Below are 21,460 nucleotides of genomic sequence, written 5' to 3'. Positions count from 1 at the left end.
AGTAATGGTGGTGCGGCTACGTTACATGTGAATGATGCACAGTATGTTGGATGTGCACATGGCAGAACAAGGTTTGTTATGAATGATGAACCTCAACCTCACAGGGGCTATTTTGATGGTAACTGTGATGCAAAATTCTTTGTACGTTAGGAGCATAACCCAGCCACAATTAAACATTTTCAAGTCCTATCAGTTTTAGTAAAGTGTGCCGTCGAGTCGGTGTCGACTCCTGGCGACCACAGAGCCAGGACAGGATTAACATAGTAGCAAATGTAGCATTTGCTACGGGCCCTGCGTTTTCTAGGGCCCCGCACGCCTGGCTTGAACGTCTGCCCCTTCTTTTGCTCTCTATTTGGTACTCTCTGCTGACTCTCCTCATTGCCTGCTGCTGCCCATTCTCTCGCCTCCCTCGAGAGCATTTAAGCAAGGTCTTCCTGGCACCATGGTATTGATTGGGTTATCTATTATGTTAAGCAGTACGGGAGGGAGTAGTAAGAACAACAATAGGAACAGATAGCTTGCAAAGGGGTCTCAAGGATAACTTAATCGCCAGGGAGTTGGTCCTTATTTGTTCAAACTGTAAAAGTTTTTAAAAACATACACAGAGAGAATAAAAGAAATAAAAACAGTTTAGATTAAAAAACAACCAACTTTTAATGCCGGGCGGAAGAAAGGAAGCTAAAGAAGATGCTAGTTGAATGTTGCCAGTGTTTTCCGACTGACTGGGAGAGGGTAAAAATAAACAATGAGAACGTGTACCTTTAAGAGGAAAAAGAAAGCCGGAAGTAACTCAGAGGAGTCTCAAAGTTTAGTGGATCAATTGAGAGGAGCTTGGAGGGAGATTATATTATGGTCTTGTTGGGTAAGGTCACTTATATCCTCCTTTAGTATCTAGTGCTTTTGGGAGGGAATTTGGAACTGAAATAACTACTGCTGCGTTGCCAACTTCATTAGCTTTACATTGGGATGCCCGTTGAAATTGTCCAAAGATAAACGGAGGCTGCAAACCTAAACACACTTACTAGGGAGTAAGGCTCATTGAGGTCAGTGGGACTTACTTCTAAGTAAACATGCTTAGGGTTGCACTGAATGATTTGTGCATTTCCTCCTTTTAATATTAAGCATGTTAGTGTAATTTAGATGGAAAGAGGCTGTGCCTCCTGCCAAAAGATTGTCTTTTGGATACTTCTGTTTTCATGGAAGTTGCTAATGCACCTCATCATAATCACATTCATTTGCAATACATCAACTATTTTAAATATACATCTGCTTTCCTGTCAGGCTTGCACAAGAGGTTAAACATATATTCTTAATATTGTCAAATGGCCCTTTTAATGTGATGGCTGCTGGGATCCAATATGTTCTGCACACATTGGAATCAAACATCCACTGTTGTGTGCCAAAATTGCTAATAGGTTCAGATTTCTCAAAGTACAGAATTCCTGAGAACCTTTTAATTTAAACATTCAGAGTTTTGTTCCCCACCCCCTTTCTCTTTGTGAAAATAACTCCGAAGGAAAACCCATGGTCAGGAGTCACGAAAGTGTGTGTGTGTGTGTGTGGTGTGTGTGTGTGTGTGTGTGTGTGTGTGTGTGTGTGTGTGTTTTGCAAAATTTGTTGACTGGCTGGCTCAGCTGAGTGGAGGCATGGGGTGGTTGGTGGGGGGGCACTAAGCAAATGAAAAAAATTGAATTACTTTACTATGCAAGTAAATAATTTATGTTTCAATATTTATGTGTATTTTTAAAATTTGGAGCCCCTTCATAACATATGCTACAGGCCCCACACTAGCTTAATCCGGCCCTGCCCTAAAGGAGTCTGCCTTCTTTGATGACACCCAGCCCACTGGGGTTGAGACCCAGACTGCACGAGTCTAAGAGAAAGGGGGAAAGAGATGAAATGTACTTTGGCGTCTTCTTGGACCAGGATGCCATCATGCACTGGAGAATGAGACTCTGCAAGGATGGACTACCAGCCTTCCTAAAGACAGGGAAGCCTCTCTCTGCAACCAGCTTCTGAGGGCTCCTTTGCTCTTACCTGCCCACAAGTTGGATTACATAGGAACATAGGAAGCTGCCATATACTGAGTCAGACCATTGGTCTATCTAGCTCAGTATTGCCTACACAGACTGGCAGTGGCTTCTCCAAGGTTGCAGGCAGGAATCTCTCTCAGCCCTATCTTGGAGAAGCCAGGGAGGGAACTTGCAGCCTTCTGCTCTTCCCAGAGCAGCTCCATCCCATGAGGGGAATAATATCTTACAATGCTCACACTTCTAGTCTCCCATTCATATGCAACCCTGATTAGTTAAGAGGACAAGTCATGCTTGCTACCACAAGACCAGCTCTCCTCTCCAACAGGGAAAGGGTTGGCCAAGGCCTTTTTCTGACTGAGGTGAACAATCCAGATTGCCCTCTTCCCATTTATTCACACGGGCCACAGGTCATTGGAAAGTTCCCCTCACAGGCCCCAGGGACAGTGGAGTTGTGCTACAATGGTGGTTCCTCACTCACCAGGCACTGAGTGTTTGAAGTCTTTGGGGCATCTTTCTTTTTTCACATGCCGGATAAACCTTTTCTTTAGTGTGTGGACTCTCCCTTTAGTATGGTCATTAACGGCTTTTTGCATGACACAAATGGTGCTTTCTCCTGCACGCCGCACCTCTTCATCATTATGCTCGGCCATCCCTTCAAGCCCTGAGGGAGCAAGAGAGAATAGATCAGCTGGCCAAAGATGCACAGATGACTACCCTTCCACCCACCCCAACACCAGTGGGATGTATTTCTTTAGACTTCAAAGGGCAAAAAAACTGTGCCAAGACTTGGGCAACTTGATAGTAGGAGAGGGAATATGGGGGTGGGGGACAGACACCAGGAACGCTTCTCTCTGCTCCCTTTGTGTCTGAACCTGACCGAGGCACAGAGGATACCAATAGGGCAGCTGGGAGGAAGCTTTTTCTAGCAGATGTCACATGAAAGCCACTTACAAGTTACTGGTTCTTGGGTAACCTGGAACGGAATCTGTATTCCCATTGTTCTCAAAGAGTCACAGAACGACTCCAGGGATTAGGATGGGGAAGATAGCTTGGTGATCTATCGGCTGTAGCCAACATGTGGGCATCAGAGACATAGCACCAGTGGCTTCCAGGGCCATTTCAGAGGCATGTTTTCTCTGAGAAAACAAAAGCTTGTCTGCCCTTCTCATTTTTCCAAGCCAGAACTTGCTCCAAACAGAAAGAGAAATGTACATGTGTTTTGGGGGCAGTGGAGTTGCCATCAACATCCATCCATCCACCCGTCCATCCATCCATCCATCCCTCTTCTCAGTGTTGCATCTGTCTTCAGGCACACTTGCTAGCAGAAGCCACTTGCTTCCCTCTCTTCCAAAGACAAATCTCCCACTTACATGTACAGTAAGAGCCCATATCCTCCAATGTGATGAAGGTTGCATTCTTGTGAGCAAGGTGTCCTATAGAGACAACGGAGCAAACAGAAGTCACCACCGGGGAATCCAGTCTATCAGATTAGACTATCTATCTACCTAACTAGTGTAGGAGGGGGGGAGCAGGATGGAGTGGCTGGGGTATGCCATGGCATCTCTAGAGACCTGAGCAGAAGGAACTCCTCCAAGACTGAATGAAGGCCTTATGGGCATTATGTTGCCCACCTTCATGGCCTGGCTACCGATAATTAACTGAGCAATGCTTACTGGGCAATCCAGGTCAACCAGGAATGGAGGTGGTCAATACTCCATATGAGGTTACAGGCCAGTGTTCTGTTTGTGAAGTATGTACCAAGAAGTGGGGAAAGCGAAGGCGGTTTCAAATTTTGCCCAGAGAAAGAATTGTGACTATTTGCAGTGGGCAGGTGAAAGACTTGGGAGTGGCTCTTACCTCTGGAGAATTCAGCTGGTGCTGTGTTTAAGAGCAGTTTTGCCTATCAAGGTTTGCCTTGCTTCCCCACTGCTTAGGGTCCAAATGTATTACTTGAAACACATAGTTTGGCCTTTGAGTACTTGCATTTAAGGAGTGGGGCCGATCTGGATTGGGCCCTCACTGGGAGCCAAGCAAGGATTAAGCCTTCCCTCCCTCTGTGTCATGGTACTGATCTGGATGCGTGCAAGGGCCTAATGACATATTTAAAGTAACATGCAGTTAAATTGATATGATACACATACTCCAAATCTCCTGTACTTGCTTTCCTTTGTGCCTATTTAGAGACATCCTGCCGTTGAGGAGAGTACAGAACAGAACAACAAAGCATTGTTTCTACAGAGCCCAGTGACCCCTCCTTCCTGGCTCTGAGTTGTAGCATCTTCGGCAAGGGTGACTTCCATTCAAATCCTGAACTGCCTCACTTCTGGATCATGCTAGACCACAGATAGGGGTTGGCAGGGCAGGCTGAGGTCCATCACTAAAGAGGAAGGATACTGCCTCACTTACCGACAAAGAGTGCTGCCACCCTTGAGACTGCTGGCAGATTGTTGGAGGAAGGAAGCATGCAGCTGAAGGCAGCACCACGCACCAGATCCTTCTTGTACTTTTTTGTCTAACAGAAACAAAAAGAGAGAGGCAGTTCTGTGCATGCAAGACAACACTCTGTTGGAGATAAGAGTTCCAGTGCATCGACCTTATGCACAGACTATCCCGATGACCACTAGGGGCATTGGGAGTAGAAATAGTGAGTAAGGGTCTCCCTAGCTGTTCCTATCTGTCTCCACTCTATGATCGCTGATATGACTCCTCAAGCATTTCCTGTAGTGAGTCTCAGAATCCCTTCCTCTTGGAGAGCAGATGGAAACATCTCTCTCTCTGTCTCTCCCTAACTATTCATTATGTAGTCTATAGATAGGATTAGGTTTTTCCTATCCAAAGTGTACTTCACCAATAATGAAATCTACTTAATATCTAGATTCTGCAAGAATCTCCATGTTTATCCAGTTTCAGCTTCTATAGATAGCTGCAACAACTAAACTCTGTGTTCTGCTCTGTAACTGGAGTGGGTAGCTTCTTTAGTGCTCTGCTAATTAATCACAAAACCCATCATGGGTAAATTCACCCTCCAACAAGGTTATGGGCCCAGCAGCCTAAAACATCTACAGCAGAGTTTATTCCCCCCCCCCCCACCTTTTGGAAGTGCAACTGATTTAGTCAGAAAGAAAGCATGGATCCAGGAACAGCTCTCCCCAAGCTGGATGAAAGCAATTACGAAACTTGACGATTTCTCAGCTCACATGGCCAACCTTTTAGAGATGAACAGATTTCTAAAACAATGTGGATCTGAATTAAATGATCAAATGTTTATCGGACTGATTTTACAATCTTTGCCTCAAAGTTTTGAGCCTGTGACCATGGCTCTGGAAGCATCAGGCACTAAGCTTAAATTGCAAAGCGTTATAGCAAGTCTGGGGAATTTTAGCTTTAAAAGGGAACAAGAAAGTTCTAAAAGAGAGGGGAGAAATAAATAAATTCTGCTGTAGATGTTTTAGGCTGCTGGGCCCATAACCCTGTTGGAGGGCGAATTTACCAGTGATGTTAATTAGCAGAGCACTAAAGAAGCTACCCCCACTCTGTAACTGGAATGCAGAGTTTAGTTGTTGCAGCTATTTATAGAAGACATATGGAGATTCTTGTAGAATCTAGATACAAAGTAGATTTATTGGTGAAGTACACTTTGGATAGGAAAGACCTAATCCTATATATAGGCTCTACAAGGTCTAACAGAAACAAAACAAAACAAAAAAGCAGTTCTGTGCAGGCAAGACAACACTCTTGAACCAGCCTTGTGCCACTGAGAGCCAGTCACTGTGGTGAGAGGTCTCTGGCTGGAAAGACCAGACTTCAAACTACTGCATGAAGCTTGGTGGTGAGGTTGTGACCACTCTCCTTCCGCCCTTCCTCAGGGGTTGTTCTGGGGAGAACCCAGTGTAAGCTGCCCTGATTTCCAGCGAGGACAGGTAGAATTAACAACGATCAAGTCATGAGAAAGAATCAGCAAGTGGTATTTCAGGATCGCCGCAAAGGCAACTCAACTCACCACATATTTGGCCGCCTGATGGAGCACACGATGGAGGCTATAGGTTTTGGGGTCTACCCGCCACCTCACCTCTGGGACCAGCTGTTTCAGAGTGGCCTTTGTTGCCTGCAATACAAGCAGAGTTGAACTTCAAGACCTAAAGACAGACAGCACTGATAGCTTTTCATCAGATGCTTCCTCCAGTGGCAGCTTCTCCAGGATGAAGCTGACCTTGACCAGCCCTTCCTATTGATTTCTCCTTCTCCTACCTATGTTTACTTGGGAGTAAGTGCCACTGAGAACAGGAACTTTCCCAGATGGCCAGTTTTACTGCAGCAGGAAGTGACTGAAATTAAGCCATTTTGAGCAATGCACCAAAATACTACTTTTTGTAGGACACATATAATGTGTCATAACTGCAAATCAGGAGGAAAGCTGAATAAGGCTTAACAACAAGGGACTGCTGTAAATGGATCCTTCGTATGAACTCTTCCCTGACCCCGCCTAAATGTTGCAAAGCTGCATTAAATCGCCATTTGGAAAAGCTCCAGGAGTTATTCCCAGTTTGCAACTCGGCCATCAGTGGTGGTTTTCCAATCTAAATAGTGCTCCCAGAATGCAGGTCTGGGAGGTTTTCCAATCTAAATGCAGTGGTGGTTTTCCAATCTAAATAGTGGTCCTTAAATGCAGTGGTGGTTTTCCAATCTAAATAGTGCTCCCAGAATGCAGTGGTGGTTTTCCAATCTAAATAGTGCTCCCAGAATGCAGGTGTGCTGTTTAAAGTATTTGTACACTTGCGCCAAAGTGCAAGAATGCCAGTGCTTCACTGTGAGCATGTGCAAGTGGATCAGCACCACCGACATTAGACTGCATTGGATGTTGGCCAGTATGCAAAAGATGACTTGCAACTCTAACTTCTCTCTTCTGGAATGTTTTTGAAGGGAACAACCTTTGGTCTATTATTCAGACTGCTGGCAACTTGAAGAGCCAGAGAAGGAACAGCCCACGGGTGGTTCAGGCTTTCCATCTGCCCTCAGTTTAGCTCTTTACCCCAGGAGGACCATGGCCCCCCTTCTAGCCTCAACACCACTATTCAGTCCAGTGTGGAAGCCAAGTCAAAAGCAAATGGCAATGAGCAGCTGAGGGACACACAAGGCGGCCTGGGAACTCTGACCACACTGAGGTAAAAAGTAACATGTGCCGTCAAGGCAATTTTGACTCCAGGGCGCTGTCCAGACTAGACCCTACAACAGGGTCAGGACATATCTCGGAAGTGTGCTTCCACACTTCCTGCGTTATGACACTGCAGTCCCTATGCAGACAGCAGGGTGCTGTTCACATGTCCCATGCCTTGTTGTGAATTTAATCGCTGTCATATAGAGCAAGGACGACGTACATCCGTCATGAAAAAGTCGCTGGTTTGGGAGGGTTTATTAGTTGCTGCGAGACTGCTCCCCCTGCTGTTTATGTCCTGAATGCGACTTGCCCAAACAGAGGCATTGTGCTGCTGTTCCAGCAGCTAGCCTGGAAAGCACCCTGGTGCCCACAGAGCCCTGTGGTTTTCTTTTGGTAGAATACAGGAGGGGTTGACCATTGCCTCCTTTTGCACAGTCTGAGATGATCCTTTCAGTATCTTCCTATATCACTGCTCCCCGATATAGTACCAGTGGGGATTCAAACCTGCAGCCTTCTGCTTGTTAGTCAAGCATTTTCCCGCTGCGCTACTTAAGGTGGTTTCACACTGAGGAGTCTTCCCCTTGAAAAAGACCTTTGCCTATCTCTCAATTGACCAATTTGCCTCTCTCTCAGGGGGGGTGCACAGAGCAATATCGCTTGACTTCCAGCCCTTGCTCAGCCCTCTTAGTGACAGAAGAGAAGGGGAAGGATGCAGCAAACAGCAGAAGAGCTCAGGCAGAGAAGTGGTCTCTCCCATTGGACAGCCATGTAAGAACTCTAAGAGGCGGGTCTCACGATCCGTACCACCCGCTTTGGCCATACAGCGCGCAGGGCATACAGGAGAGAACCCTGGAGCCGGGAGGCGACTTTTCGCCTCCCCTCTGGGGGTCTACTCATGAATAGCTTCACCACGGAGCCATGCTGCGGCTACTCACGATTTTGAAAACACGGGTTTGTGGAGCGCTCGCTCCGCAAACCTGGTTTAAGGGGAGGAGAACTTAGGCGGGTTAACCCCTAGTTCCCCTAGATCGATTTCGGCTGGTCGCCAGAATAGCCTCTAATTGTTCCTATTTGCCAGTGACCGCCCATGTTTTCTGAGTTATGTTCCTTGTAAATCACTGCTCCTGCTCTTGTCCCCTTTTTTGCCTCTGGGATGCCTTATTTGTTATTTCTCATGTGTATTGCCAGTTCTGTTGTTCTTCAGGATTTCGTTCCCTCCCTAGGAACTTAGGAAGCTGCCATATATTGAGCCAGATCATTGGTTCATCTAGCTCAGTCTTGTCTACATAGACTGGCAGCAGCTTCTCCAAGGTTGCAGGCAAGAATCTCTCTCAGCCCTATCTTGGAGATGCCAGGGAGGGAACTTGGAACCTTCTGCATGTAAGCATGCAGATACTCTTCGCAGAGCGGCCCCATCCATGAAGAGGAATATTTTACAGTACTCACATGTAGTCTCCCATTCATACGCAACCAGGGCAAATGCTGCTTAGCAAAGGGCACTCTGTGGTGCACAGCATCTAGCAGGTGGAATATGCTCTTCAGGGCTTAGGCAGTAATCCTTGTGATGAGAACTGGGTGTTGCCAATGGACCCCTATTTTCATTTGCAAAATGGTGGAAGGTATGTGCATTCAGTAGTGGCAGGTCCCAAGTAAGATTAGAAGGACAGCTAAGTATGAGGAAGAAAACCACACTGAATTCCCTGGGTGTAAGCTGAGGAGTTCCTCATATAAGGGCAAATTGTGGCCCAGTAAGCATATGGTTTACATTCCTTAACCGGGCTGCACGTGTCTCTCAACTTCAGAGCTTCTCTCCTTGGTTTTTAATTTGTTTTTAACCATTTTTATCAGCTGGCATGCTTTTTTATTATGTGTTTATGTTTGCTAGCAACTGCATTTAAAGATACCGTGGCCTTGGGTTTACTGAACTGCCTAGGAAGATAAGACGCTGAAGGCTGACGCTGAAGGTTGAAAGCTGCACGCGATGGGAGCAAAGCACAGAAAGAAAATCTCCAAAGATAAAAAAGGTGGGAAAATGCCCCGTCCCACATTAAACAACTTCTTGACTAAAAGGGAAGAACACCCCCACAGAAAGGAATGAACCACTTTTCACTCAGCTTCCTCAATCCGTTCCACTAAATGATAATCAGAAGGGAAACGTGGAGGATGCTTTCGTGCTGCTGAATTCCTCAGTGAACCCAGAAGTAAGCACTTGTAATAATCCTATGGAATGCTCTTTTGATTGTAACTCTCCCTTGACTTTTTGCAGCAGCAGTGAGGAGAGTGCAGTGAGTGAACCTTCTCTTATTCTTTTGGCTAATTCTATCATGCAAAGGCAAGCCCCTTGTCAGAGACCTTCATTGGATTCTGTTGAGGGAGTCTCTTCTAGCATGGCTTTCTTGGTGCAAGAGTCTTTAAAGCTCCTATTCCACTGCTTATCCTCTCTAATAAAAGCCTTGGTGTCCGTCCGTGGACACCCAGGCGTGTGTCCGTGCCTCCCTCGGCCGTTCTGGGCATGCGCGGAGCGCATGTGCAGGACGGCCGAGGCAGAAACGGACAAAGGGACCAGGCGGCCATGTTTGTTGCTTTGCCTGGCCGCGGGGTGGACAAAGGCGGCCACGGGGAGAAACTTGGGAAGAGCTGGCAGGGGAAACTCGGAAAGAGGCAGTGGGGGAAGAGGCGGTGGGGGAAACTAGCCGAGGCGGCGGCGGAGCTGCCGCCTCAGCCAGAGGACGCGGCGCAGCCGAGGCAGCGGCAGAGCCATGGCCGAAGTCTGGCCGCGCCGCCGAAGCCGGGCGGGGGAAAGAAGCGGCGGGGGAAGCTGACCGAGGTGGTGGCGGAGCCGCCGCCGAGGCCTGGTGGCACCGCCGAAGCCGGGCAGGGGGGAGAGTTTGGGGCCCTTGCCCAGCTGGTGAGACCGGCCACGGCATGCAGGCTGGCGGCAGAGGGAGGGGGAATGGCAGCTGGGGGCCTGGAGCGCCACGGGAACTCCAGAGAAATAGAAGAAAGGCGGCAAGAGAGGTTACGAGGGGGAGGCTGGGATGGAAAGGAAGAGCAGGGCCGACGAACTGCAATTCCCCCCGATGCAGGGGGTCGCTTCAGCTGAGGAGGGCCACGCAAAGCGGTGGGAAGAAGACCGAGCGGGCTGAGGGGGCGGCGGCGGAAGGTATGTGGCCGACAAGGCGGAGGTGCTGCTGAGCTGCGTAGAAGGAGTGGCAGCAGCAGGCTGTGAGAGAGAGAGCAAGACCGTCGTCGAGCGGGGAAGGTGGGGCTGGAACAGACCTGAAAGAGGGGAAAGGATGGGGGCTGAGGCTTTTGACTGGGGGGCTGGGGTGATGTTTCTGGGGTGGGTGGGGGAGATGGGCAGGCAGGCTAACCTCTGGGTCTCAAGTGCTGCTGCTGGGGTCGAGCCCCAGGGAAGAGCTCTAAAACAGGCTCTGTACTAGCGCCCGTTATTTTAACGGGCTTAAAAACACTAGTCGTTAATAACTGAACAGCTAGATACGTTGATTATTGAGCTGAGGAGGGACTCTAAGCCCTCCTCAATGGCTGATACTGCAATATTTAAGGAAGCCCCTGCCGTCGTTGATGTCAGTGTGCAGACTGATACTTATTTTAATATTTTACCAGCCTCAAGGAACTTGAGAGCTCATTATAATCCTAGTGGGTCAGCTTCACAGTCAATTCCGGCTGACGCTGCATTCAGCCAGGAAAAGTTCTGTTTTCAATTAGTCTACCAACCTTAGCAGAATTCTAAAGCACAAATTGTTAGTTCTCTTGCATCTTTGTTAGCCTTTCCTCACAATGCCATTTACCTCAATTCCTTTTTTATTTCACAGTCCTTACTACGTATGAAGAACCATCTGGCTAAATGGGATATTTATCCCAGATGAGTTTTCATGGAGCTTAGGAAGCTAAATGCAATTCACACAGGGGCCTCTCTGAAGAACTCAAGGGTGTCTAGGGTGAACATAGAGAAGCCTTCCACGAGCTATCTATCTAGAAGGCATTCCACTAGGGGGCATCAGGTCATATATAAAACAGATCAGGTGAGCTATCTATCTTCTGCTCCCTCGGTCTGCACTCCAAGTTCTGGCCTCGCGGCCTTTTCTGCAAGGGTTTGTTCCCCTCCCCACCTAAGTTAGCTTTGATCCCCCTGGGAGAATTTGAGGATTTCTTTCCCTTGATTTTGTCGGAAGTTGGAGCGCCCTTGGAGTCGCCCGTACCCGACCACCACTATGGTCAGTTAATCCCCCCTGAGAAGTTTCTTGATGTCCCCTTAGTTATGGCAATGGATGAGCTATCTAAAATGAAGGAAGTACAAAATCCTCCCATTTACACCCATTCCTTGGAATCATCTGATGAGGAGAGGGATTTACTCCGGGAACCTGGATCCCTCCTTAAGGATGGACTGTGGTCTAATATTTCCAAATTGTCCCATCTTGAAACCATTCTGACAGAAAACCGCAAACATCTGAAGAGTGTTTTGCAGGCGAATCCTGGGAGATCAGTTAATACTCCCAACCCCTCTTGTGAGGGGCTCCCTCCCGATCTAGCTCTTAGAGAAGGGCCCTTGCGCTCTGAGCCTTTTGGACTTGTACCACACTGGACACAAACTAAAATCACCAACTTTTTTCCTCCTGCAGATAGACAGTATTGCCTGTCGATCTAGACATCGTCCTATGCTCAGATATGACTGTTTGGGCTGCAGCCATCTTGGAGTGGATTGCCAAATGCGTCTTATAACTCAGCTTATTCCTCTGATGCCATGTCCAGAGTCTTCCCACCGGGATATGCTTCTGTGCGATATGTTCAGCCATCCTGGTGATTTAGTCACACATGAGCCTTCTCTTCCTACAGGCTCGAAACATAGTGTTTCTGGTTGTAATTGTGTAAATTGGAGTTTTATTAGTTGGATTATAGCGGAGTGGGCTGGGAAAAGATGTAACCTAGCATTTTTATCTTTTTTACAAAAGTAGGATGTGTTACTGCTGCAGGAAACATGGTCTAAGGAAGATTTAAATATCAACGGCTATGTGATTTATAAATTGTTGCCCACTCTGACTCCAATAGGGGAAGACTCAAAGGGGGCTTGACTTGCTGTGTTTTGCTTTCCTTAGAAGAGGACTCTCTATGGTTGCTTGACTTTTTTCCTTTTGCAATGGCTGTTCTCATTAAAACCCCATGTGAGGACATATTGTTAATTAATGTTTGCATCCCTCCCCCCCCCCCAGTTCCTCTTATGGCCCTATGGCTGCCATTTATCAACTGGACTCTTATATCCTGGAAACTAGTTTGAAGATCCCGTGCGCTGAGATTCTGCTCTCGGGTGATTTCAATGCAAGATGTGGCCCGGATAATAATGCAGTAATCGCCTCCCATTTGTGGAGTGGGGGTGATAACTCAGATGGTTCCTTTACTCATATTTGCTTATCTAAAGATAGAGTCCTTAATAAGGCAGGGGCTAAATTGTTACATCTTGCTAGATCTTTTGATCTGATTCCTTTAAATGGTACTGTCCCCCCTGTCATCCCAGGTGAATTTACATATTTATCCTCTTGTGGCAGCAGTGTGGTGGACTATATTTTGGTTTCTCCCCTGCTGTTTAATTGGGTCGTACTGTTTGAAGTGGGCGATCAAGCTTTTAGAGATCACCTGCCCCTTCTTTTTTGCCTTGATATACCACAAGCTAGAAAAGATTGTTTTATTTCTAGCTCAGTTGAATCCTTCCCTACTAAAATGGGATGGAAGGTAAAATGGTCACCTGATGTGGAAAGGGCATTGAATACCCTGTATTCTTCTGCAGTTGGCATTGAGTTATATAACTGTGTTGTGCAGGCCCCGTCGGGAGCGCTAGCAATCTCCTGTTATGAGAAGCTTGAGGCTGAGGTTTCGCAAAAGATCCTGACTACAGGTCAACTGCACTCTTTTAAGAGAGGTAGGATGAATGACTCTAATGAGCGGTTTGACTCCCAGTGCAGGGATCTGTTTCCCAGGCTGAGGGGCATATATAGGGAATACAGAGCTGGTTCCAACCAAGTGCTCCCTCTAGAATATTTCACAACTAAGAAAGCTTATAAAATATGTGTGAGGTCTGCCAAGTCCCAGGCACAGAAAAACATCTGGAGGAGATTAATTTTGGCCACTCATAATAAGGATAGTGGTGCCTTCTGGCACATTATTTCAGGTTCTACATATCCTAGAGTGCTTTCTGTGGTTCCCGCACCCGCTTGGGTAGCCCACTTTCATGCTCCCTTTAATGGAGCTTTGGCCTCTTTGGGTAATGATCCCTCCACCCCTGAGAAGTTGCCCTTGTGGCCACCTCTTACACTGGATGATACAGTTAATCTAGTTAGAGGTCTAAAGAAAAGGAAAGCGCCTGGTTCTGATCTCATTTTCCCTGTAGACAGTATTAGGTAACCTTGATTGGTGGGCTCATGTCCTAGCCAGTTTGTTTACCTCGATTAATAACAGGTGTTATTCCCTCTTCCTGGAGTGAGGCCATTGTGGTCCCTATTTATAAACATGGCTCCCCCTCCATCCCTTCCAACTATAGACCCATTAGCTTGTTATCGGTGATAGGCAAACTTTACGCCCGTTATCTTTTGGATAAGTTGGAGGGCTGGACGCTGGAGTACCATATTCTAGGCCCCGAGCAGGCGGGATTCAGGGCTGGCCACTCGACGCTAGATCACAGTATGGTATTATACCATCTGGCATGCAAGTACACAGGGTAAACTCTTTGTCACATTCATGGATTTGTGAGCTGCTTTTGATTCCATACCAAGAGAGGTACTATGGGCTAAACTTCTTTTGTTGTTTGTAGTGAAATATCTATTGATAAAAGGCTCTTATTCCTAATCAGACGACTTTATGCCAATTCCACAATCAAAGTTAGATATGATCCTTCAGGGGCCCTAACTGAGCATATTCCTACCACCCGAGGAGTCAGGCAAGCTTGTCTGCTGGCACCTGCATTGTTTAATTTATTTATTAATGACCTGGTCCAGGTTTTGGGAAGGGCGGATGCCCATTCTCCTAAACTGGCAGATGTAAGAGCACTGGCGTTGTTATATGCTGATGACATGGCGTTTTTATCTCAGTCTCGGCTTGGCTTAATGAGACTCTTGGAGGCGTTTGCCAAGTATTGTAATATAAACAAACTTTCCATTAACTTTGATAAATCAAAGGTTTTGGTATCTCGAATTCTAGGAAAGTTTATAAATGGAGGATCAACCAGACCAGTATAGAACAAGTCACCAAGTTCAAATACCTTCGGATCTATTTCCAATCCAACTTGAACTGGAAATTGCAGCAGTTACACTTTCTCTCCCTGGCACGTAACACACTATATGCCTTTTTGCGCTTTTTTAATGGAAAAGGCGGCCAATTTATACCTATGGCTTTGCGAGTGTTTCGAGCCAAGATTGTGGCTCAAATGCTCTTCAGAGTCGCTATCTGGATCCAAGGGGTACATCCAGATATCGAATTGATCCAGTCTAGATTCCTTAGAGCCATTTTCAGAGTTCCCAAATGTGTATCTTCTGCTGCTTTATGTTTGGAGACCGGCTCTTATCCGATCTCCTGTTTAGCTTGGGAGGCCTCATTCACACGCTGGCTCAAACTCTGTTTGGGACCCTGAGGGACCTTCATATGTTCAACATATGTGGACAGACACCTTCCCTAATCCATGGTTGTCTGTTGTCACCAACAAATTGTTGGGCATGGGGCTTTCCCCCTCTCACATTTTCTCCTTGGGTTTTGTAAAGGCGAAGGCTATTGCCATTCAGCACCTAAAGGATATTGAGTACCAACACCTACTTGACCTTGGAAACAAATATGGTTCCCCTTTGTACCTTGGCATTTCCCCTCCAGCTGGAAAACAGGCTGCTAGTTATCTAACCATTCTTCATTTTGTTAAATTTAGGCCAGCCTTTGCTAGGGCTAGGCTGAATGTATTACCTTCAGCCTTGCTTCAAAAGAGGTCCTCTAAAGAACCCCCTGTTTCCGGGTTGTGTCTATGTGGGGAGGGTAGTTTGGAAACAGTCACTCATATTCCTTTATACTGTTCCCTTTATCGTGATTCTAGGAATGAATTACTGCATCTATGACTAGAGCAATTCCTTGGTAGGTCTGATCCTTTTTATCTTAATTGTTGTTTAGCTGATACCAATGATGAAGTCACCAAAGTGTTAGCCAAATTTATTTATGGGGCGATGAGACAGACATCCCGCCACAGACTTTTATAAGTTTGATCTTATGGTAGTTTTAGTCTTACCTGTATGTATTGTTATATTTATTCTGCTTATTGTAATTCTGAATGGCTGTGTTATTGTCACTTTTGTTTTTGTTTGGCCTATGGCTGCAATAAAAGAACTACTACTACTACTACATTCCTTAATCATAGCCTGTCTTGGTAGGTACAGAACAAAAGGTATGTATTGTAAAGAGCAATTGACTGCTGGAGTGGGCTGCTTTGAGAGGGCACCCAGCACCACTAAACAAACTTGGAAGTGGTGGTGGGGAGGTGTCCATAACACCTTGTCCAAAAACCACCTTTGCCTGTGGAAAGAAACAAGCATGACACTGGAGGGTAGCGTGCTCCTAGTTACTTCTACAGTATGTACTCTTACAGCTCAATCCCATGAAGAATTCAGCACACCAACGCTGACCAGTCCCAATGGACTTAGGTGGCCTAATATTTATATAATATTTCTATATGTTGTTCTTGGCAAGGCCATAAATAAGCAGTGGTGGTGAAGAAGTTAGTCAAGAATGGGCACGTAGGACAATGAACCCACAGAGGTTCATCAGCCTTGGGAGGAGAAACTGCACATGAGGATCCTGAGGACAATTCCTGCCTCCCCCTACAGAAGCTGTGCTGGTGGGAACTGACCTCAGCCACCTCATCCTCATCCTCCAAGTGAATCAAAACATTCACAAGCTCATACAGGCCTTCCTCAGGTATACATGGAGGCCATTGCTCCCCAAACCTGGCCCGAAGCATCCCAAGATGTTCAATGGCTGCTGCTCGAACCATGGCTTTCTCCTACAGATGGGAAACAGAAGGGAATTATCATCAGCAGTTGCCTCTTTTCAATTTTCCTAGAGCTATGTCAAAATTCACCCATTTCAATGCTGCATTCACCAATACTCTCACTTCATTGTATTTCTTGAGCCAACTTTCAGGGACAACATGAATGGGATATGGGAGTTGCATTTGTAAATAAAGCAGGAACCAATATTGAAAAGTGATTCAATTATAAACCTCTGCTTGCTGTGATCCTCTGGAGAGGCCCAGCTTGGCTTTCATTTCCCACCAGAAGTTAACTTGGCTTCTTTGAGAAGTAGGGCCTTCTCTTTGGTGGAGCCTTCCTTGTAGAACCTCTTCCCAACAGAGGCCTGCATTTCAGAAAGCTGACCAATGCCTTTTTGTTTTCCACCAAGCGTTTGGGGCCTGCTGGTTGGATTGGTTATGCACTGGCTTAACTAATGCCCTGATTTTCATTCAAGCAACTGAGAGCAGCTAACATGTGGGTCCCCCTGACACTCTGCCATCCAGACAGCTTAGAAGACTAGACCTGCTGGAGTAGAATTGCATCAGGAATGCTCAGGCCACTTGCTACTTTTTCCCAGGACTTCTGAGCTGGATTTTGTTTTATAATTTCTATCATTTTCTCATTGGTAAGTGTTGGCCAATGTTATGGAATGGATTTTAGCAGTAATTCTGGAAACACGTTTAAATGGTTCCATGACTGAGTGTTCTTCTTCTTAGCTAGTTGCCTTGAGGGCCTATGGTGAGACAAATGGGACAGGGATTTAAATCAATAGTCTGAAGAAAGACCACACACACAACTGCCAGGAACCAGGGAAGAGGGGCTTGCACACATTTGGCTGCCTTGCAAACGCAAAATACTCACGTGGGCAATGTAGCCACAGTAGACGGATGCCAGCTTCCTCATATAGGCCTCTCCTCTCTCTCCACTGACACTGTGGAGGGCAATTTCCACCAGCATCATTAGCTCGGGAATGACATCTGGCTTGCATGCCATTCCCAGTGAGCTTAAGAGAGCCACCGATATAGTCCAAGGGTCCTAGTCAAAAGAGATGGCTCCGTTAAGAACTCTTGAGATCCAGCAGTTTATCAGTTTCCACACCTCGACAGCCGCTAGAAATGGCTACAGATCCTTTGCTGAGGGTGATGTTCCCACAGTGTCTCCCACAATGTAAGTAAATAGAATGAAGCTGCCTTCTACTGAGTGACATGTTTGTCTGTCTGTCTAGCCTAGTACTGTCTACTGACTGGCAGTTCCTCTCCAAGCTTTGATTCTTTTCCAGTAGAGCTACAGTACGTCCATTTCTTTGAACTGGAGACAGCAGGACTTGAACCTGGGGCCTTGCTGAACGGTGGCCCTTAAGGTTTCAATGGAATCACCACCAACCCTCTTCCACCAAACATACAGCTTCTTGCCAGATGATGTTGGATACACATGGCCACTGAGGTTATCAAAACAGCTGGTCCAAAAGAAATATTGGTCCTGACTGCCAAACAAGTAAATGGAGGAAACTGCAGTATCAAGTGTGTCAATCTCCCACTGCCTCCCTTCTAGAGCATTCCTACCAACGGCCTTCACAGCTACAGGAAAGCATTATGCTGGAAGCATCATTAATGTGCACCAGGGTTGAGAAATGCAGCGCCACCTAAGTGAACCTGTGTGTGCTTTCCCTCTTTGGATGTGTTAGAACTCAACCATACCCAGACCCTGATAAGCCCCGCGCTGGAGAGGACATGGATCAGGACCTTGCTGTTAACTCCTTAGACTGGAGATCCCAAAGAGTCAACAGGTCCTGAGGGACAGCAGGAGTCTGCCTTCCTTTGGTGACACCCCGCTCACTGGGGTTGAGATGTCAAGGGATCAAATGATCCTCAACTGGAGCCTTGCCCCAGTTCCAGATCTCCAGTCACCACCCCCTGGGACCTCAGGAATAGCAGCAACAAGGCCAGGTTAGAAGCCCTCAACCAGTGATGAATCATCTGTGAAGCTTCCTGAAGCCTCTGTTCCCACATTCCCACTTGGGAGGAAGAGGCAATTACTTGTACTTGCCATGGATCAGGACCCAGCTGAGATCCATGAAGGGGCAGAGCAGCCAACTTCTATCAATACTCGACAGTCTCTGCCTGTAGAATCTCTGCTGGTGCAAAAGCTCCACGCAGTAGTTCCTCAATGAACTACTTTATCCTCCGGACTGATTTCCCTACGTCTCTCCGGGGTCAGGGTTGCTCAGTCTCTCCCCCCCACCCCCCGCCGGCACCTGCTCTAGTTCTCTGGGTCTCACTTACCACTTCTGAATTGAGCAGAAGAGCGATCCCCTGGAGGCTTAGCTTCCGTACTTGAGCGTTGTCATGGCCAAGACAGTTGAAGATGAAATCCACCGTCTCCTGGTTGGCCTCCACGATGTGCTGGTTTATGAACAGCTGAAGAGCCCAAAGAAGACAAAACCCACAAGTGACTAGGTGGTAGAGAGGAAGATTAAGTACAATCTGTTCTTCTCTGCTGCGCACTTTGCAAAGAGAGGGTTCCAGTCTGGTACACCATACAAAGTTTCATAGGGCATAGTTATACCACACTATAGCTACATTGTTGAAGCAGTTTTCCCTCTGCCTCTAGGAAGCCTGGAAACTATTTCTGCAAAGCAGGACAGAGATTGCTAACCTTTACAACACCCTAGCCAAACTTTAGTCCTGAACAGTTGTGGGAAGAAACCATGCCAGTTACATTAGTTTATATTATTATTAATTATTATTATTTGTTATTTGTTTACACAGTCAGACAGGTGTTATTGACTGGTTTGTTTTATCCAGACATCGAGTCCTTCCCAAGGACCTGGGATGCCAGAATTTTATTGTCAATGTTGTTGCTGTTGTCCCATAATATTTTAATTAAGTCCCATAATATTTTTACATCTTCATTTTCTACAACGTTTTCAACTTTATGGTCCCACCAATTTTTGGCTACAGGTAGCTTGTATTTTTTGCAGATGTTCCAGTGTATCATCCCTGCTACCTTGTCATGCCTTTGTTTGTAGTCAGTCTGTGTGATCTTTTGACAACAGCTGATTAGGTGGTCCACTGTTTCATCTGCTTCTTACAAAGGCGGCACTTGCTGTTTGTTGTGGATTTTTCGACTTTTGCTCTTATGGCATTTGTTCTTAGTGCCTGTTCTTGTGCAGCCAGTATTAGACCCTCTGTTTCTTTCTTCAAGTTGCCATTCTTAAGCCATTGCCAGGTCTTGGTGATGTCTGATTTTCCACTTATATTGTGCAAATATTGACCATGCAGGGGCTTATTTCTCCATTTTTCTGCTCGGTTCTTGACTTGTTCTTTCTTGTAGGCCTGCTTTCTTTCATTGGTGTTGAATAGTTTTGCATTATTGACCATTTGAAGTGCATCTTCTTCACTGTCCCTTATATATTCTTCAAGGCCTCTTGTCTCCTCCTCTACTGTTTGATGGACTTGCAGCATTCCTCTTCCACCTGAGCTGCGAGGGAGGTATAGCCTATCGACATCACTGCGGGGGTGCAGAGAATGATTGATGGTAATGATTTTCCTGGTCTTACGATCCAGCGTCTCTAGCTCTGCCTGGGTCCAGTCTATTATTCCTGCAGTGTATCTGATAACAGGTATAGTCCAGGTGTTTATGGCTTGTATTGTGTTCCCGCCATTGAGTTTGGACTTGAGGATTTTTCTAACTCTCCTGATGTATTCACTTCCCATTTTTCTTTTAACTTCTCTGTGTGCGATGTTATCAGACTGGAAAATGCCCAAGTATTTGTAATGTTCTTTCTCTTCCAGGTTCTTGATCTTGCTTCCATTGGGCAGTTCTATTCCTTCTGTTTTTGTTGTTTTCCCTCTGTTCATTATTAATGCAGCACACTTGTCTAGTTCAAACTCCATTGCTATATCGCTACTGAATATACAGACAGTGCTTAGCAGTGATTCGATTTCTGACTGGGACTTTCCATACAACTTCAGATTGTCCATGTACAGCAGATGGTTGATTTTACTGGATGTTTTAGATGTTTGGTATCCGAGGCTTGTTTTGTTTAGTATTTGTGAAAGTGGGGTCATGGCGATTACAAACAACAGAGGGGATAGTGAGTCCCCTTGGAAAATGCCTCTTCTAATGCTAACCTGTCCAACTGTCTCGCCATTGATTGTTAACTGTGTACTCCACATGCTCATTGCTTTTTAAATAAATATCTGAATGTTTTTGCTGACACCAGTTGTTTCCAAACACTTTAGTATCCATGTGTGAGGCAATGAATCGAAGGCTTTCTTGTAGGCAATCCATGCAACACTTAGATTTGTTTTTCTTCTCTTGCAATTTTCTAAAATCATTTTGTCAATCAGCAGCTGGTCTTTTGTGCCTCTGGTGTTCGGGCAATTTCCTTTCTGTTCAACTGGAAGCTGTTTGTTAGTTAATAAGTGTTGCATCACTTCATCTGCTATTATTCCAGTTAATAATTTGAACATGGTTTGCAGACAGGTTATCGGTCTATAATTACTTGGAACTGCACTTTTTGCTGGGTCTTTCATGATGAGATGAGTTTTCCCAGTTGTTAGCCATTGTTCAATATCACCTCCTTGCAAAATGTGATTGAACTGTTTTGATAGTTGTTTATGAAGGCTTGTTAGGTGTTTAAGCCAAAAGCCATGCAGTTCATCGTCGCCTGGCGGAGTCCAATTTTTTATTTTCTTTGCTCTTTCACTTATTAATTCTGGTGTTATTATTAGATCTTGCATTTGTTGGTTACATTTTTTGACCTCTTTCATCCAGCCTACTTTTTTATTATAATCTATTGGATTGTCCCATAATTTCCCCCAGAAATGCACTGTTTCTTCTTTATTTGGTGTTTCTAGGTTTCTTGCAGTTTCTCCTTCTATGCTTTGGTAGAAACGTCTCTGATTCGACTGGAATTGGAGATTCTGCCTGTGTTGTGTAGTTCTGGCTTCATATCTGCTAATCTTTGACACTGCTGTTATTTGCTGCTTTATTATTTCCAGGACTTCTCTAATTTTCCTTGAATCTAGGTGGTATTTTTGGATCAGATACTGTTTGGTGTTTTCATTCTTCAGCTTCTTGTCTTTCATATCTTTCAATTTACTAGCATCTGATCTAAGCCTGGATATTTTATTTTCTAGTCTAATCTTCCATTTAGGTGATGTACTGCTTTCTTTTTTTACAGGTCCATTGATCTTATATCCGAGCTCTTG

General features: G+C 45.8%; 2 protein-coding genes across 27 annotated transcripts in view; one reads left to right on the top strand and one right to left on the bottom strand.

The window, feature by feature from the left end:
- Nucleotides 1-15,576, top strand: part of LOC128321944 (uncharacterized) — a 70,750-nt gene extending 55,174 nt beyond the window's left edge. For 13 of the 22 annotated variants that reach the window (XM_053242530.1, XM_053242526.1, XM_053242518.1 and 10 more), the window contains 2 exons: nt 9,074-9,389; nt 11,832-15,576. In XM_053242530.1, coding sequence (XP_053098505.1) covers nt 12,436-13,605 — 1,170 coding nt within the window. In that variant the 5' untranslated portion in view covers nt 9,074-9,389; nt 11,832-12,435 and the 3' untranslated portion in view covers nt 13,606-15,576. Of the gene's footprint in view, nt 1-3,790; nt 4,682-5,126; nt 7,196-9,073; nt 9,390-11,024; nt 11,235-11,831 lie in introns of those variants that run through there. The other 9 variants (XM_053242533.1, XM_053242535.1, XM_053242537.1 and 6 more) reach the window with 6 other exon arrangements.
- Nucleotides 1-21,460, bottom strand: part of LOC128321943 (uncharacterized) — a 50,991-nt gene that overhangs the window by 3,124 nt on the left and 26,407 nt on the right. For 3 of the 5 annotated variants that reach the window (XM_053242513.1, XM_053242512.1, XM_053242514.1), the window contains 7 exons: nt 18,527-18,661; nt 17,106-17,279; nt 16,082-16,234; nt 6,034-6,138; nt 4,440-4,545; nt 3,404-3,466; nt 2,512-2,694 (listed from right to left, as the gene is read on the bottom strand). In XM_053242513.1, the coding sequence (XP_053098488.1) occupies nt 2,512-2,694; nt 3,404-3,466; nt 4,440-4,545; nt 6,034-6,138; nt 16,082-16,234; nt 17,106-17,279; nt 18,527-18,661 (919 nt within the window). Of the gene's footprint in view, nt 1-2,353; nt 2,695-3,403; nt 3,467-4,439; nt 4,546-6,033; nt 6,139-16,081; nt 16,235-17,105; nt 17,280-18,526; nt 18,662-21,460 lie in introns of those variants that run through there. The other 2 variants (XM_053242516.1, XM_053242515.1) reach the window with 2 other exon arrangements.

The sequence above is a fragment of the Hemicordylus capensis genome, chromosome 4 (genome assembly GCF_027244095.1).
Source record: "Hemicordylus capensis ecotype Gifberg chromosome 4, rHemCap1.1.pri, whole genome shotgun sequence".
Taxonomy (NCBI): Eukaryota; Metazoa; Chordata; class Lepidosauria; order Squamata; family Cordylidae; genus Hemicordylus; species Hemicordylus capensis.
Note: the sequence above shows the minus strand (reverse complement) of the source record. Positions and strands in the feature narration are given on the sequence as shown.